Genomic DNA, 16611 nt, shown 5'->3' with positions numbered 1-16611 from the left:
TAGTAAATTAACAGCTTTTGCGAGTCCTTGGCGCTTTGAGATGATCTGTTTCTTTCTTTACTTTTAAATATTTCTTTGCTTCGGGCTTTGTAAGCGGCTGTCCGTCTGTGTGCAGTGCTAGTTTTGTTTTTGTTTTGTTTGCTTGGATGGCACAGGCTTCTGACCGTGATTTAGATGCTGAAAGAGAGCCCGCAAGAAGTATTTCATTTTCTGCTGATTCACTTGTGAACTTCCTGGGCTGCTCTGGGGTTGGGGGGCGGTGGTTGAAGGCTGTCAGGAACAGCTTGCCCGCTCAGCACTCTCTGGAGCCTCCCTTGCTCACCAATGAGGAAGTTGAAAGCCACCAGGAGAACCGCTGGCACTAGGGCGGAGCTCGTGGCAAATCCTGGGCTGGGATGAGTGGGGGCAGGCTGATTTTCCCTACGACAAAAAGCCTTTTGTCCCCGGGAATAAATACGGAAGTCCCAAAGGAGCAGCCTCCCAGTCCGTGTGTAGTAAGGTGCGCAGCCTCAGCTGCGTCTGGGCATAAAGCCCCGTGGACTTTTTACAGTTGCCCGGGGCACCCCATCCCCGCGCAAACCGGAAGGAGGGCTCGGGAGGGACCAGGGCCGGGCCAAGTGTGCTCGCGCTGCGGCTGAGTCCACCGGCCGGTCCTGTTGCTCTCCGTTCTGGAAGTTAGGAGCCGATGGAGTGCAGAAACTGAGAGAGCAGGGGAAGGTATCAGAAGTGAGAACTGCCACCCAGGGCACTGCTGGGACATGGAGGAAGTTGGAAACGCTCTGAATGGCAGCGATGGCTCGAAACCAGTACAGCCTGAAGCTGGACTTGACCCGGCGCTGTCGATCCTTACCAAGTTCTCTATGAAATCCCTCTTTGGGTTCACGAGTAAATTGGAATCTGTGAAACCCGAAGAGGAAGATGCGGTGCTGAAAGCCTTCCATAATTTAGTGGTGGAGCCCAGTAGAGGATCGGATCTGCAGGAGGCAGAGGCTCAGGTTCCACTTGACCATGGAAACGATGGGAAGACAAAAGTGGAGACGCAGACGGAGGAAAGTCCTAGGGGAGAAGCAGAGGTCGGGATTTCTCTCCCTGGACAAGAGCTGCTTCCACTTGCTGCTTTGAATGTGAGCCAAGACAATGTCATTTTGGTTCGAGGGACCCTGGTGAACACCACCAGTGATTCTGACTCTGATGATGGAGGCCAGGAACCAGAAGAGGGAAGCAAGAGCAATAGCCCCAGATCCCCTGGTGGAGTTTTATCTGAGCCATCTGAGGAGCCCCAAGAAAAGCCAGAAGATGGAAGGGAAAATACCGCCCCTGGTGACAGGAGTGATGCAGAGCTCAGTGGAGAAAGTCCTCAAAGAACTCTGCAGGAGATAAGCCACAAGTTGGAACCTGACAAAGGTGGCCTTCAGACAGAGCACAGCCATTGCCAGCGAGAAGCGGGAGAAAACGGCCCCATAGCTCCCCCTGTGGTAGCAGACCAGGACTCAAGTGTTGGTGTCACTGAGAACACCTCTTCTAAAAAAGAAGTCCCTGGAGAGAAGTCCTTCCAGCTTCCAGCTTTTTTCAGTGGGCTTCGTGTGCTGAAGAAGGGAGCCCCAACAGAGGGTGGGGAGACCATCACTGAAATTAAACCAAAGGATGGGGACCTGGCTTTGCTCAAGTTGACCCAACCAGTCCAGCGGTCCCTAGCACAGGCAGGGCCTCCAGCAGTGAAGACGGGAGAGAAATCAAGCTATCCAAAGGCCACTCCCACTCTCCTGGAGCAGCTCTCTCAGCTGCTCAACATTGACGTCCCCAAAGCCGAACCAAAGGCAGAAGACCCTGAACAGCCCAAGGGGGAAGAGATGGGCTGTGGTGCACCTCAGGAGAGCCAGAGCGACCCCGGAGAAGCCCAAACCCAGGGAGGAGAGGTCAAGCCAAAGCCGCCAGAGACTGCCTTGGAGGCCTTTAAAGCCTTATTCATCCGTCCCCCCAAAAAGGGGACCACGGCTGACACCTCTGAGCTGGAAGCTCTCAAGCGCAAGATGAGGCATGAGAAAGAGTCCCTAAGAGCTGTGTTTGAGCGATCAAGGTCAAGGCCTGCGGATGGCCCCTCAGATTCCAAAAGCGTACGTAGCAGTTGGGTTCTGTGATTTGTCATAAAGTGTGATGCAGCCAAGTTTCTTTTCAGGTTTCCTGTCAAAGAGGATCTTATTACCTACTCTTAGTGACCTTCCTCTAGGTGAAAGATAATATAATCAAGTGGTCCTTATAAGGAGTTTGGAGTTGGACAGCATTTTGGGGTTGGAGCATTTTCTTTCTTTCTTGTATTTCTCTGGGTTGTTGTAAGAAAAGTGTTTAAGTAAAGATGTGCAGATCAGAAAGGGAAACTGTCACTCTGAGTTTAAGCATTAATAGTAAATGTGCTTCTAAAAACCAGGCAGCATCAGAATCAATGCAATATGGAAATGTAGCCCAGACTTCCTTCCCACTTAATTATACCTCTGTGAAAACTATATTTTTCTTTTGAAAATTGGTCACTTGGCCAAATATATGTTTGTGATGTGATTAAAATGTTCTGTGTTGGTTACAAGGCATCCTGATTGAGACCTGGGTTTAGAATGAGACCTGGGTTTAGAATGAGACCTGGGTTTAGAATGAGACCTGGGTTTAGAATGAGACCTGGGTTATAATTCTAACTCCACCAGTTACTGGTTGGGGGACCTTGATCTTCTTTGAGCCTCAATCTCTTCATCAGCAAAATGATGAAAATAACCTTTATTTTATATGGTAGTTGTGAAGAATAAATGAAGTTAGCACATGGTAACCATCTAATTAGTGAAAACTGTTACAATTGTTTTAAAAAGTATTCAGGAAATTTGTAAGGATGAGCAAGCATTTGTTCAGTGGATCTTAAAAGTTCATAATGGCAGTGAGTAGAATTTTTTGCTTAGTTTCACCTTAAGAATAATTATCATTCCTTCATACATTTGATCAGTTAAAATGCTAACTTTAAGGTCTTTAGAAAAATTAGCTTGGGTTGCAGTTAAAAACTAAACACAATATAGCATTCTTCTGGTTGTAAAATCAACCTCTGTAAAAATAGCTTGAATGTGAAAGCCATCTCATTCTTTTTTTTTTTTTTTTTGTAGAAAAGAAAAAGAATTGATCAATGTGAATGTCTTAGAGAAATGTTATCTTGACCTGGAACTAATGTTCATGGAAAGTGCAAAGCTGGCTTATATTTTTAACCCTGGAGTTATTTGGCCTATATTTGTAAACATACCTATAAGTGTACCAAATTATAGTACATTTGTATCTTCAACTCAGAGTGTATTTATGGTTTTTTTAAAAGGAGTTACATGCTAAAAATCACTTATTGAAGGTTGTGTAATACTTGGCCTTAAGTTGTTTCATTTTTCCACTCCAGCTGATCACTTTACGTTTCTGGAAAAGGATTGTATTGTAGTGAGTTGTTTCAGTTGCAGCGAGTGAGAGCAATATGCAACTGGCGATTAGAATTCATTTTGGAGTGAGTGCATTCTCAGGGTTTAGTTGGCTGTGGTCACATTTTATTGAACTTAAACTTTTCTCTGCCCACTTTTCCCACAGCCTGACCACAGCCCCACTGAGCAGGATGATAGGATTCCTGGCAGACTCCAGGCTGTCTGGCCACCACCGAAGACAAAGGACACCGAAGAAAAAGTGGGACTGAAGTACACTGAAGCAGGTGATGTGAACAGAAGCCAGGTCTCACTCAGGAATGAATCTCTCGCTGCATTGGCTTTCAGTTCTAGCTGAGTGGACTCCGAGAATTGGAGTTTTTGTTTCATTATAAAATGCAATGCTTCGCTTTTCTTGTTGGTTTCGGTGTTACCCTGAACCCTGGCTCACTTATCAGGAATGAATCTCTTAGAGATGAAAGGTGAGCTTAGTGAAATGAATGAAAGGGGGCACTTGTGAAAAGGAGGAGAACCTTGGGGGAACTAACGGAGAGGGTAGATTACAGATGCTTCAGGAAGCAGGTGGTTGGCCCTCAGAGAGTGTGTGAGCTGTCAGGGCTTCTGGCAGAGGCAGAGTGTGAGTCTGCAGAGCTGGAATAAGATTTGGTTTTTGTCTTCAAGTAATGCTTTTGAGCCGCAGGAACCTTGTGCAGAGTGAATGTGCAGATGCCATCAGTTACTCTTTCACTTTTGTTAGACAAAGCTTCATTTAATGCATGGCCAGTTTCAAAGCAATCTAATTCCCTGGAAATCTTCCCCAGAGCTTTGCTTGAATGTATTTAAATAGAATGGGAATCTAGATATTTTTTCTTTTTAAGTGAAGTGTTCACATGAAATTTAAAAAAAAAAGAAAAGAATGGGAGGAGGTTATGTCTTAATTGTATATATATGTGTTTTTATGTATCTCTGAGGAAACCTCTTTGTCTTCTTCCTGATATTTGAAGATTTCTTACATAGGCTTACATTTTGTTGATTGTCTTAGGTATCTGTACATATTACCAGTCTGTATGGTTATGCAAAAGAAGTACTTCTTTCAGTTCTTATTGGTTGATTGGTCGACATAAGTGGATCAGAGTTTGGATGGTTTAGTAATCCACAGGCTTTTTGAAAGATGATCAAGTTACAATCAGTAAGTGATGGCACGAATGAATCTCAGTTCTAGCCTCCACGTACACAGTTGCAAACTTCTGACTACCCCCAAGACAACTACTTGATGACGTTTTTTTCTCACCTGCTTGACTTACAGAGTGAAAGCTATCATGCCTTGGTGAAAATGTATATTACTATTGCATTCTTCTTGACTACATTTGATTTTTCCAAAATCAGAATGCTATGACTGCAATACTGACCACCTACCCAGTTGTCTTTTCATAATCTGGCACAGTTTGAACAGTCAAAAGTCCTGAAGTTCCCATTAGTGAAAAACCAGAATCCTATGAGTTCTTATTCCTAGTATGTAATGGGGTGGCAGTCTTTCATCCTACGTGACTTTTCAGTCTATGTCAAATCGTATTTGGGGGCATTTATACTCTATAGAGATTCCCAAGTCTTTGCTTTCTCTCCTGTTCTGTTTCTAGAAGCTCAGAGGAGTCCTGTCATTACCTTGCTGTGTAATTACACCCAAAGTCAGTAGCTTTCCAAGCTCTCTCTCTTTTTTTTTTTTTTGTTCATGAAATGTGTGTTCTCAGAGCAACCTAAGGTCTGGGATTAGATGAGGGGAAAGGAGGGGGGAATCAATGAATAGTAACAGTCCTCTTGGGTGCATTGTGATGGCACAAGGACAGCTTGCTACAGAGAGAAGACTGACTGTTGTCTGGAGAAGGCATCTCGGTCCCCAGCTGGTTCCCATGGGTGGCAGTCCTGTCGCTCACTTTCTGTGCTCCCAGGTCTGGTGCTTATTTTCTTATGAACCTTGTAGCAGTAATTATTCTGCTGATAACACTTTACGGAGTATTAAAGCAGAATACCCTATGCCTGCAGGAAACTTCTTTTTACTCCATGACTCAATACCAACATATGGTTGCCTTGTCATTTATTGCTAATCTTAAGGAAGCTAACATTTTCCTTGTGATTTTAAGTTCTGTTGTTGAGAAATCTGGAATCTTATAAGCACGTAGTTTATAACTTAATACATTTTGTGGTATTTCCATTGGTTTCCCTGCCCTTAGGGAAGTAGGGAGCACAGAGATAGAAAAATTAGATCCAAAATATTTCAGGGTGTTCGAAGTGCTTTTAATTTTTCCTGGCATGTATAATTCATTAAGTTAGTGAAATGGGATAGCTGGAGTCTAGCATTCATATTTCAAGTATGCTATTGACTCAAATGATAAAGAATCTGTCTGCAATGCAGGAGACTTGGGTTCCATCCCTGGGTTAGGAAGATCCCCTGGTGAAGGGAATGCTTATCCTCTCTAATACTCTTGCTTGGAGAATCCCATGAACAGAGGAGCCTGATGGGCTACAGTTCACAGGGTCACGAAGAGTCAGACACAACTAAGCGATTAAGCACACAGATGTAAGAGTTCTGTGCTGTCAACATCGGAGCCCAGTACTCAGGAGGGCTGGCCCAGAGATGGGTTTTTTTCATCATGAATCTCTCACTGTCCTTGTGCTGCCCTTGGCTACTTTGGATGTGCCACAGCTTGTGTTTCCCTCTGTTCAGAGTTCATCGTCCAGTGATGTCTTTCTGAGGGCTTAGGCGGTCATCTGATATAGTCAGATCACTTTTGTTCAAGGATAAAAAGAAAGAGCTGATCTAAGGGAAGCTGTCCCTTTAAACTATGGCTTCTGGAGCCCTCGTAGCCATGTGAGAGAAGCTGACTGCTGTTGCTGGTGCCAGCTGTCAAGGATGCACTCTTCTGCCACTGCCAAAGCCATCAGCATCATGTATAGCTGCTGACACTGCAACAAACTCACTCCCTTGGCAGCTGAAGCTTTTGGCTCCCACTGGAGCCTCTGATGCCATTCTGATGACGCTGCATCCACCATCAAGGGCCCTTCCACTGCCAGTCTCTGAGCTCTCAGAGCCCAGGTGATGTGCCAGTTGAGAGGGGCACTCGCGCTCACCAGAGCTGTCACTCAAGGGACAGGTGCTGGAGTTAACCTCTACCAGGGAGGGTCCCCTGTGTTCACTCACACAGTATTTGAATTGCTCTGCTCAAATGAGAAAGAATCCCTTTTCCCAAGCCCTGTACTGTCCTTTTATACATTATTAGCAATGCAATTCTGCTTTGCGCTTGGGATGCCTCAAAGCTATTATGAGTGAAAAGAGCATTCTGTCTCCCCACCCCCAAATCCCCTCCCCTCCCCCAGCATTCCTTGGAATTGGACTGGGGACTACAGCCCTCATGTTCACAGAATTGTCTTTCCTCCTCCTCCTGAGTACAGGAATTTGCTCTCGAAACAGGCTTCTGGGATAGTCTGGCTTTTTTTTGGAAGAATTTTTCAGTGGGCTCATCACATTCTTAAATGGTTAAGTCACATTGAGTCCCTGCCACTTTCCTGCACTGCAGACCAGAAACATCTGGGTGGAGTAAACTTGATTACCTTGTGAAGCCCAGGGCTAAGTGAAAACCAATCACAACCAAGTGAAAAGGTGTGAAACAATACAGGGGGAGCCTAAAAGAAAAAAAAAGTCAGTGTCTACCTTTAATGCCTTTTTTTTTTTTGCATTTCTTTTCCATGGGGATGGTCTTGATCCCTGTCTCCTGTACAATGTCACAAACCTCAGTCCATGGTTCATCAGGCATTCTATCTATCAGATCTAGACCCTTAAATCTATTTCTCACTTCTACTGTATAATCATAAGGGATTTGATTTAGGTGATTGGTCTAGTGGTTTTCCCTACTTTCATCAATTTAAGTCTGAATTTGGCAATAAGGAGTTCATGATCTGAGCCACAGTCAGCTCCTAGTCTTGTTTTTGTTGACTGTATAGAGCTTCTCTATCTTTGGCTGCAAAGAATATAATCAGTCTGATTTTGGTGTTGACCATCTGGTGATGTCCATGTGTAGAGTCTTCTCTTGTGTTGTTGGAAGAGGGTGTTTGCTATGACCAGTGCATTTTCTTGGCAAAACTCTATTAGCCTTTGCCCTGCTTCATTCCGCATTCCAAGGCCAAATTTGCCTGTTACTCCAGGTGTTTCTTGACTTCCTACTTTTGCATTCCAGTCCCCTATAATGAAAAGGACATCTTTTTTGGGTGTTAATTCTAAAAGGTCTTGTAGGTCTTCATAGAACCATTCAACTTCAGCTTCTTCAGCATTACTGGTTGGGGCATAGACTTGCATTACCGTGATATTGAATGGTTTGCCTTGGAGACGAACAGAGATCATTCTGTCGTTTTTGAGATTGCATCCAAGTACTGCATTTCAGACTCTTTTGTTGACCATGATGGCTACTCCATTTCTTCTAAGGGATTCCTGTCTGCATTAGTAGATATAATGGTCATCTGAGTTACATTCACCCATTCCAGTCCATTTTAGTTCGCTGATTCCTAGAATGTCGACGTTCACTCTTGCCGTCTCTTGTTTGACCACTTCCAATTTGCCTTGATTCATGGACCTAACATTCCAGGTTCCTATGCAATATTGCTCTTTATAGCATTGGACCTTGCTTCTATCACCAGTCACATCCACAGCTGGGTATTATTTTTGCTTTGGCTCCATCCCTTCATTCTTTCTGGAGTTGTTTCTCCACTGATCTCCAGTAGCATATTGGGCACCTACTGACCTGGGGAGTTCCTCTTTCAGTATTCTATCATTTTGCCTTTTCCTACTGTTCATGGGGTTCTCAAGGCAAGAATACTGAAGTGGTTTGCCATCCCTTCTCCAGTGGACCACATTCTGTCAGACCTCTCCACCATGACCCACCTGTCTTGGGTGGCCGCATGGGCATGGCTTAGTTTCATTGAGTTAAACAAGGATGTGGTCCTAGTGTGATTAGATTGACTAGTTTTCTGTGAGTATAGTTTCAGTGTGTCTGCTCTCTGATGCCCTACCATCAGAGGCAACCTACCTCTGATGCAACACCTACCATCTTACTTGGGTTTCTCTTACCTTGGGCGTGGGGTATCTCTTCACCTCACCGCTATTTCAGCAAAGTGCAGCCTCTTCTCCTTATCTTGGATGAGGGGTATCTCCTCACTGCAGCCTCTCCTGACCTTAAACGTGGAATAGCTCCTCTAGGCCCTCCTGAACCCACGCAGCCACCGCTCCTTGGACGTGGGATTGCTCCTCCCGGGGGCCACCCCTGGCCTCGGGCGTGGGGTAGCTCCTCTCAGCCATTCCTGTGCTGTCGCAGCCTGGCACTCTCAGCCGCTGCCCTGACCTCTGATGTGGGGTAACTCATCTTGGCTCCTCGGGCTTGGGGTCCTCCCAGCTTCTGCCCCTGACCTCGGACTTGGGGTAGCTCCTCTAGGCCGTGCTATGTGTGCCGGTCACAGCTGCCTGCGCTTTTTTTTTTTTTTGCAAAAAACAAAATGGCTGTCTGGGGAGGCTTTACAAATAGCTGTGAAAAGAGAAGCGAAAAGCAAAGGAGAAAAGGAAAGATATAAGGATCTGAATGCAGAGTTGCAAAGAATAGCAAGAAGAGATAAGAAAGCCTTTCTCAGCGATCAGTGCAAAGAAATAGAGGAAAACAACAGAATGGGAAAGACTAGAGATCTCTTCAAGAAAAATTAGAGATACCAAGGGAACATTTTATGCAAAGATGGGCTCGATAAAGGATAGAAATGGTATGGACCTAACAGAAGCAGAAGATATTAAGAAGAGGTGGCAAGAATACACAGAAGAATTGCACAAAAAAGATCTTCAACCAAGATAATCACGATGGTGGGATCACTCACCTAGAGCCAGACATCTTGGAATGTGAAGTCAAGTGGGCCTAAGAAAGCATCACTACGAACAAAGCTAGTGGAGGTGATGGAATTCCAGTGGAGCTATTTCAAATCCTGAAAGATGATGCTGTGAAAGTGCTGCACTCAATATGCCAGCAAATTTGGAAAACTCAGCAGTGGCCACAGGACTGGAAAAGGTCAGTTTTCATTCCAATCCCAAAGAAAGGCAATGCCAAAGAATGCTCAGGCTACCTCACAATTTCACACATCTCATATGCTAGTAAATAATGCTCAAAATTCTCCAAGTCAGGCTTCAGCAATACATGAACCATGAACTTCCAGATGTTCAAGCTGGATTTAGAAAAGGCAGAGGACCAGAGATCAAATTGCCAACATCTGTTGGATCATGGAAAAAGCAAGAGAGTTCCAGAAAAACATCTATTTCTGCTTTATTGACTATGCCAAAGCCTTTGACTGTGTGGATCACAATAAACTGTGGAAAATTCTGAAAGAGATGGGAACACCAGACCACCTGACCTGCCTCTTGAGAAACCTATATGCAGGTCAGGAAGCAACAGCTAGAACTGGACATGGAACAACAGACTGGTTCCAAATAGGAAAAGGAGTACGTCAAGGCTATATATTGTCACCCTGCTTATTTAACTTTTATGCAGAGTACCTCATGAGAAATGCTGGGCTGGAAGAAGCACAGGCTGGCATCAAGATTGCCGGGAGAAATATCAATCACCTCAGATATGCAGATGACACCACCCTTATGGCAGAAAGTGAAGAGGAACTGAAAAGCCTCTTGATGAAAGAGAAAGTGAAGAGTGAAAAAGTTGGCCTAAAGCTCAACATTCAGAAAACGAAGATCATGGCATCTGGTCCCATCACTTCATGGGAAATAGAAGGGGAAACAGTGGAAACAGTGTCAGACTTTATTTTGGGGGGCTCCAAATCACTGCAGATGGTGATTGCAGCCATGAAATTAAAAGACGTTTACTCCTTGGAAGAAAAGTTATGATCAACCTAGATAGCATATTGAAAAGCAGAGACATTACTTTGCCAACAAAGGTCCGTCTAGTCAAGGCTGTGGTTTTTCCAGTGGTCATATATGGATGTGAGAGCTGGACTGTGAAGAAAGCTGAGCACTGAAGAATTGATGCTTTGAACTGTGGTGTTGGAGAAGACTCTTGAGGGTCCTTGGCCTGCAAGGAGATCCAACCAGTCCATTCTGAAGGAGATCAGCCCTGGGATTTCTTTGGAAGAAATGATGCTAAAGCTGAAACTCCAGTACTTTTGCCACCTCATGCGAAGAGTTGACTCATTGGAAAAGACTCTGATGCTGGGAGGGATTGGGGGCAGGAAGAGAAGGGGATGACAGAGGATGAGATGGCTAGGATGGCATCACTGACTCGATGGATGTGAGTCTGAGTGAACTCCGGGAGTTGGTGATGGACAGGGAGGCCTGGCGTGCTGTGATTCATGGGGTCGCAAAGAGTCGGACACGACTGAGCAATTGAACTGAACTGAACCTTTAATGCTGCAAAAGCCATTTGTCTTATCAGAGATAGATCCCAGGGATCTCTTCTGTTCATTCTCTAACAGGCTGTCCTATCTGTGTTGAGGTTACTTAAGGGTTTGTAACAGGCCCAATGTCTTCTATTAAAAAAAAAAAAAAAAGATTGGACATAATAAGGATCTAGGTATCACAGAATAGTCAAATCATAGAGGTAACATGGGGTTAAACTTCTATCTCAAACTTGAAAGAATTTTCTAGACCCTATTAGGCTACTTTTTTTTTTTTCTTTTCAGTTTGCTTTATGGAGAATAAATGCACTTAGCTATACTTATTTTGTCTTTGGATAATTCTGTATAGTATTACTGTATCAGCCAGGGTCTTGTCAAGGATCAAGTGGGATGATTTGACTGACAGTTTGTTGGAGATGGTTTACAAAGGTGTGGATGGGGTTTGGGAAAAGCAGTGAGAGATGGAGCAGCTCTCTGGGGCTAGTAATCATGGGAGGTGTTTACAGCCCAGGCAGGGTCAGGTGAAGCTGCTGGAAAACCCAGAATGTCAGAGGGAGGCTGAGTGGTGTCGAGGGGGCTACCCAACAGGAGCTGTGGCCTTCAGTGGAGGCATGCAGCCAGGCCATGGTGACCTGCCTGTGGCAGGGAGCTGGGGGAATAAATGCTCTGACTTTCTTCTCCCGCTCTCTGGTCTCCTGCCATCTCTCCTCTTGGCCAAATCCAAAGACAAGTTAGAGGACTGGGATCAACTTTAGGCCAGACAGCAGAGCCTGGAAAAAGACCCAGAAGGGGCGAGAGTGGATCTGGGAGGCAAATGAAAGATACCCAGCACAGTTACACTGCTGGCTGACTCCAGGTGAAGGAAGGTTCTGAGGCCCCACAGTCTGTGCAAAGAATTGGCACACACGGACCACATGGGGCGTGAAGAAAAGCTCCTGCCTTGTATCTGGTGGGAGGGTATGTTTTCTACTCCAATTAGTTCATAGAAACAGACAATGGCTGTTACTCAGAGCCTTGCCCTGTGCACACCTACTTCACCTTAGTGTAGAGGCTTTGTTTACTGATCTCAGAAAATCTTCCATAGGCTCTCAGTGGTTTCCCAATGTTACAAAATAAAACATGTTTGGAAATATCTAGAAATATCACAGAGTAAAACAGAATCTCTAAATTGTGTTTCGTAGAGATATCATTTCCACCATTTTGAATTGTGATAGTCCTGTGTGAATTTAATACTTAAAATTTTTTTTATCACACTGTACAGACGGCTTTTTATACTTGAAAATGTGACTTTGATTTCTGCATTGAACAATGATTAATTTGTAGATTTCATTTTTTGAAATATATAATGATGAAAACATAAATATTTTTATCAGTGTTTTCTTTATTTAGAATACATTACTTGTGCAATGGCTAAATGAAAGTACATATGCCTTTTTCAGGTTTTTAGGAATGTTAATTGCCAAACTTAATTTTCTCATCAAAAGTTGTTCAGTATGAAATCAGTACTTTTAAAACACTGAAATTATTTTTCCCTCTTATTTGCTTTCTATTTTACTTGTATTTTCTGGTGTATAGAAATTTTAGATGTTTATATAATCAAATCTACTCTCATTTTATTGTATGGCTTTTCTTTTGGCTTAAGAGGACTTCCCCTACTCAAATATCAGCTTTATATTTAAATTTCTTAAGTGATTTCTTTCTACCTCTTCTTTCCTTCTCTTCTTTTTGTCCATTTCGTATTGAAAACTTATTTCAGGGCCTAGCCTGCAGTAGAGAGCCAATGACAGCTTCTGGTTTTGTAAGCAGCTAATTGTACAGCAAGCTTCTGGAATAATTATTCCTCTCCAGGATATGTTTAGGACAGTCTTGAGCTTTCTGTTCTCTTTGTGTTTGTATTTTGTACCAGTATCTTCATTATTGTACTATTATAATACATCTCAGAATCTGTTCAAGTTCTCAGGCATACGTCCAAAAATTTTTTTGTTTCTTATTTTTTTCTTCCAGAAAACTTTAGCTTACTTAGTCTTATTTTGAAAGAATCCCTTTCGGACTTTTATTGGAATTGCATTATTTATAAATTAACGTGAGGGTGGGAATGAGAATCAAGATCTTTAAAATGCTTGGTATTTCTTACCAGGAACATATCTTATTTAAGTTTTCGTTTCTGACTTAATAAACTAAATACATGGATACATAGGGGTATATCTTATACTTTTCCTAAATGTATTCCCAGGCATGTTATTTTTTTTGGAAAAAAAAAACAAACAAAAACTTGATATGAAACTGTATCTTGTGATTACTTTTCCTTAAAGTCAAATGCATTCCTTCAAATCTAGTGAGTCACACATACTGAATACTCAAATCTTCCTCCTGAGGTCAGGGCTGGCCTGAGTGAAGGGCGTGTTTGGACCATCTGATCTCAGGGGTACTGTTCCTTAGTTTTACTCTGGTTGGTGATTTTTAGTATTCTGAGACTCCTTTAAAAGCCTAATGATGATAGAAAGCTATGGAAGAAGACACTGCAGTTAATTTTGCATCTACAGCCTTTCAGACCCTCCTCCTCACCCCACAACCATCTGTGGACATCCTCTCCCACCTCTTGTCACCTCCCCAGGCTTAGATGAAGAACCTTTGCTGCAAATGCTTAGCCTAGAGCTGGGCCTCCTTTCCTCTTCATCTCCTATTTTGTGTTATAATGAATGACCTGAAACATTTCATTCTCAATTACTTAAGTATTAGGATATTTAAAAAGTATACCGTCATACTGTGTACTTCAACATCCGAGGAGGAAATGAAGCTAATGTGTGTGAGATTAACATGGTACCATTTAGGAAACGGGCAGTCACTTAATTACCAAAGAAAAAAATGGAGAAAAAAAGGACAAAGAAGGGAAAGCCTTCATGTTTTCCCAAAATAAAATGAACTATGCTTCTTTAGTTTCTCTTTCAGCGTGCATCTGGAACTGCCCTTCTCTCCCCTGGCTGTGCCTCAGAGCTGGCCCGGGACTGGGGCTTGCCACAAGGACCACCATACTCAAGGAACACTGTGGCTTATGTAGTAAATAGAACCCAACAGCAGGCATCAGGATTACTGTGAGTGGGCAAGTTGTCAGTGTGTATGGCATCTCTTTAGGCTTATTCACACCACCCAGAACCTTGGAGTAGCTCAGGAGCGTCCCTATTTGGAGTAATTTAGGTAACCTATTACTCAGCTTGATAATAAAGATCCGCCTACTTTCTGGTTTGTTTCTAACTTAGGTTCCCTTGGTTATAAAGTGATAGAGCTGTTTGCCACCCTTCCTGGTGAGTCAGACATTCTTGTCTCCACCAGCCAGGGAGAGCTATAAATATCTTGGAATATTTCATTGGCCTCTAGTACTTTTAAAAACTTCATTCATAGCTAACAAGCTATGTTAGCCATGAATGGATTTTCCTTTAATATCATACGTCCATTCAGATTTTCCTAAGTGTCTTCTTTCATGGTCTAGGCAATAGGTTAATTCATTGTATATTTCACAGGACTTTGTGACATATTACCATCACTTGCATGGAGTTAGGGTGATGGTCCAGAAATTGGAAGCTGTGCCAATGGCCCAGGAAAACTTTGCATCTTATACTGAGAAACGAGAGGCGACACAAGTGTTACAGGCTTCTACTGTGTATCTGGGAGCTGTGGGGGAGGGAGACTGACTTCCTGAACACAGATGGGAACTAAGAATTGATATTAAGCAGAGGGAATTCCAAAATGTGGACCAGCGACTCAGGAATCATACGTTGTGTCCTAGGAAATATTAGTAAAGGTCTTTAGCTCAGAGGACTAAAAGCAAGAGATTAAAATATAGAATCTGAAATTTTAGAATATTAAAAATTTAGAGCTGCAAGCATCTCAGAAATTGTGTGATTCATCCTATTAGTTTTACAAATGAGAATCAGAGAGGTTATGACTTACTGAAAGATACATGTAATTAATAAGAGCTAAAATGACAGCAGAAAGAGAAGAACCACAGCTTCAAGTCAGGGATGGAGGTGGGGGAAGGCATTGGAGAGTGAGTGATGTTGGTTTTTTTTTTCCTGCCAACATACAGTAATTAAAGCTCCAGCAAGGAAAGGGAGCTTTTCTTGGGGTGGGGTGGGGGGGGGGGGCGGGGAAAGCTCCTGGGAACAGGAGCATTTAAGAATTATGCTGATTATTTAAAAAAAAAAAGTATTATGGCACTGGAGTGAGTCCATCTGAATAATAAAGGAGAGATATGGGTACCATGCCAGCTCACCAGACACATCCACAGAAATTAACTGGGTCATTTCATGCTGCTTTTTGACTCATAAAAATTGTTGACATGAATTTTAATGGTATCTTTAATACGATCTAGTCTCATTTAAGCAATGTAAAGTAAATAAAAATGCTTCTGGTTTGTGGATTCTTGCAAAGTTCAGGTGGGGCTCATGGGGCTCAGTTTGTATGCTGAAAGGCAGGGTGCATGTTATTTGATTTGAGGAGGTACAGGAACAAATGTTTTTATTTTAATGGTTGTGTATTTCAGTAGTCTTACGATGTTTTAGAGAAAATAAAACAAGCACTAAAATCCACTTTGAAGCTTCTTTTGGGGAGGTGAGGCTGAAGTTTGATAGGCCATATCCTGTGCCACATTTTCACAAATACCTCCTTTCACTATTTTTTTTTTCTTCTTTCTACTGAAAATTTCTATCCAGGTGACCTCGTTTTTCTTCTCTTCTTCAAATCTATTGCTGCCCAGTGCTTGTTCTCTGGATCCTCCACCAAGCACCACTCTACCATTCCAACCTCTGTACCCTCCCCCCCCACCACTCCCCCCACAACACACATCTTTATCTTTCACTTGCATCGAATTCTTTCCTTCAGGCCACCTGTACTGTTCTGGGATCCCCCACCAGCTCAGCCAAGAAAGGGCACTCGCTCTTTCAGATCCCTCCTGCCAGAAACAGCAGCTGGGACATGGTGAATGTTTTCCTCTTTGATAGAAAGGACAAGTGGCTGTATTTCTGACTAGTAACTAAAGCAAAGGTTCCATGGCTAAATTCTTGAGCACTCTTTCCCAGAAGAAGGAATGAGAATGTAAGATGGGATAAGTAGAAGATGATCTCAGAGAGAAAGAAACTCAACCAGGGAAATCTTAGGGATGTGCTTAAGTTTGGTATTTCCTTTACTTTGGGTTTCATAGGTTTGGGCATCCAATAGAGTTGAGTTTGAAGCTTGGCTCTTCCATCTACTAACTGTTTAAAAAGAGCAATGATGATAATTTAAAATAATTATTGTAAAGATAAAATGAGATAATATATGAAGTTCAGTGGCATCACAGCTAGCTTATTATGTTAGGTTTTGACCACACCAAGCAGCTTGCAGGGTCTTAGATCCCCAACCAGGGATTGTACCTGGGTCCATGGCATGAAAGCATGGAGTCCTAACCACTGGGTCACCAAGGGGTGTGTGTGTGCATGCGTGTATGCTCCGTTGTGTCTGACTCTTTGTGACCCCATAGACTGTAGGCAACCAGGCTCCTGTGTCCATGGAATTTTACAGGAAAGAATACTGGAGTGGGTTGCCATTCCTGCTCCAGGGGATCTTCCCGACCCAGGGATCAAACCTGCATCTCCTGCATTTGTTGGCGGATTCTTTACCATTGTGCCACCTGGGAAGCCTGGGTTGTCAAGGAATTCCCACAGTTGGCTTTCTAAAAAAACAGTTTATGTTGAAGTGTAGCATACATGTGGAAAATTGCTCA

General features: G+C 43.2%; 1 protein-coding gene across 2 annotated transcripts in view; it reads left to right on the top strand.

Moving 5' to 3' along the window:
* FMN1 (formin 1) overlaps nucleotides 1-16611 on the top strand; it is a 434454-nt gene that overhangs the window by 117844 nt on the left and 299999 nt on the right. Inside the window, exons 1-2 of one of the 2 annotated variants that reach the window (XM_068965009.1) lie at nucleotides 759-2114; nucleotides 3598-3715. In XM_068965009.1, the coding sequence (XP_068821110.1) occupies nucleotides 759-2114; nucleotides 3598-3715 (1474 nt within the window). Of the gene's footprint in view, nucleotides 1-758; nucleotides 2115-3597; nucleotides 3716-16611 lie in introns of those variants that run through there. The other variant, XM_068965008.1, reaches the window with a different exon arrangement.

The sequence above is a fragment of the Capricornis sumatraensis genome, chromosome 2 (genome assembly GCF_032405125.1).
Source record: "Capricornis sumatraensis isolate serow.1 chromosome 2, serow.2, whole genome shotgun sequence".
Lineage (NCBI taxonomy): Eukaryota > Metazoa > Chordata > Mammalia > Artiodactyla > Bovidae > Capricornis > Capricornis sumatraensis.
The sequence above is the reverse complement of the archived record's forward strand: the minus strand, read 5'-3'. Positions and strand labels throughout refer to the sequence as shown.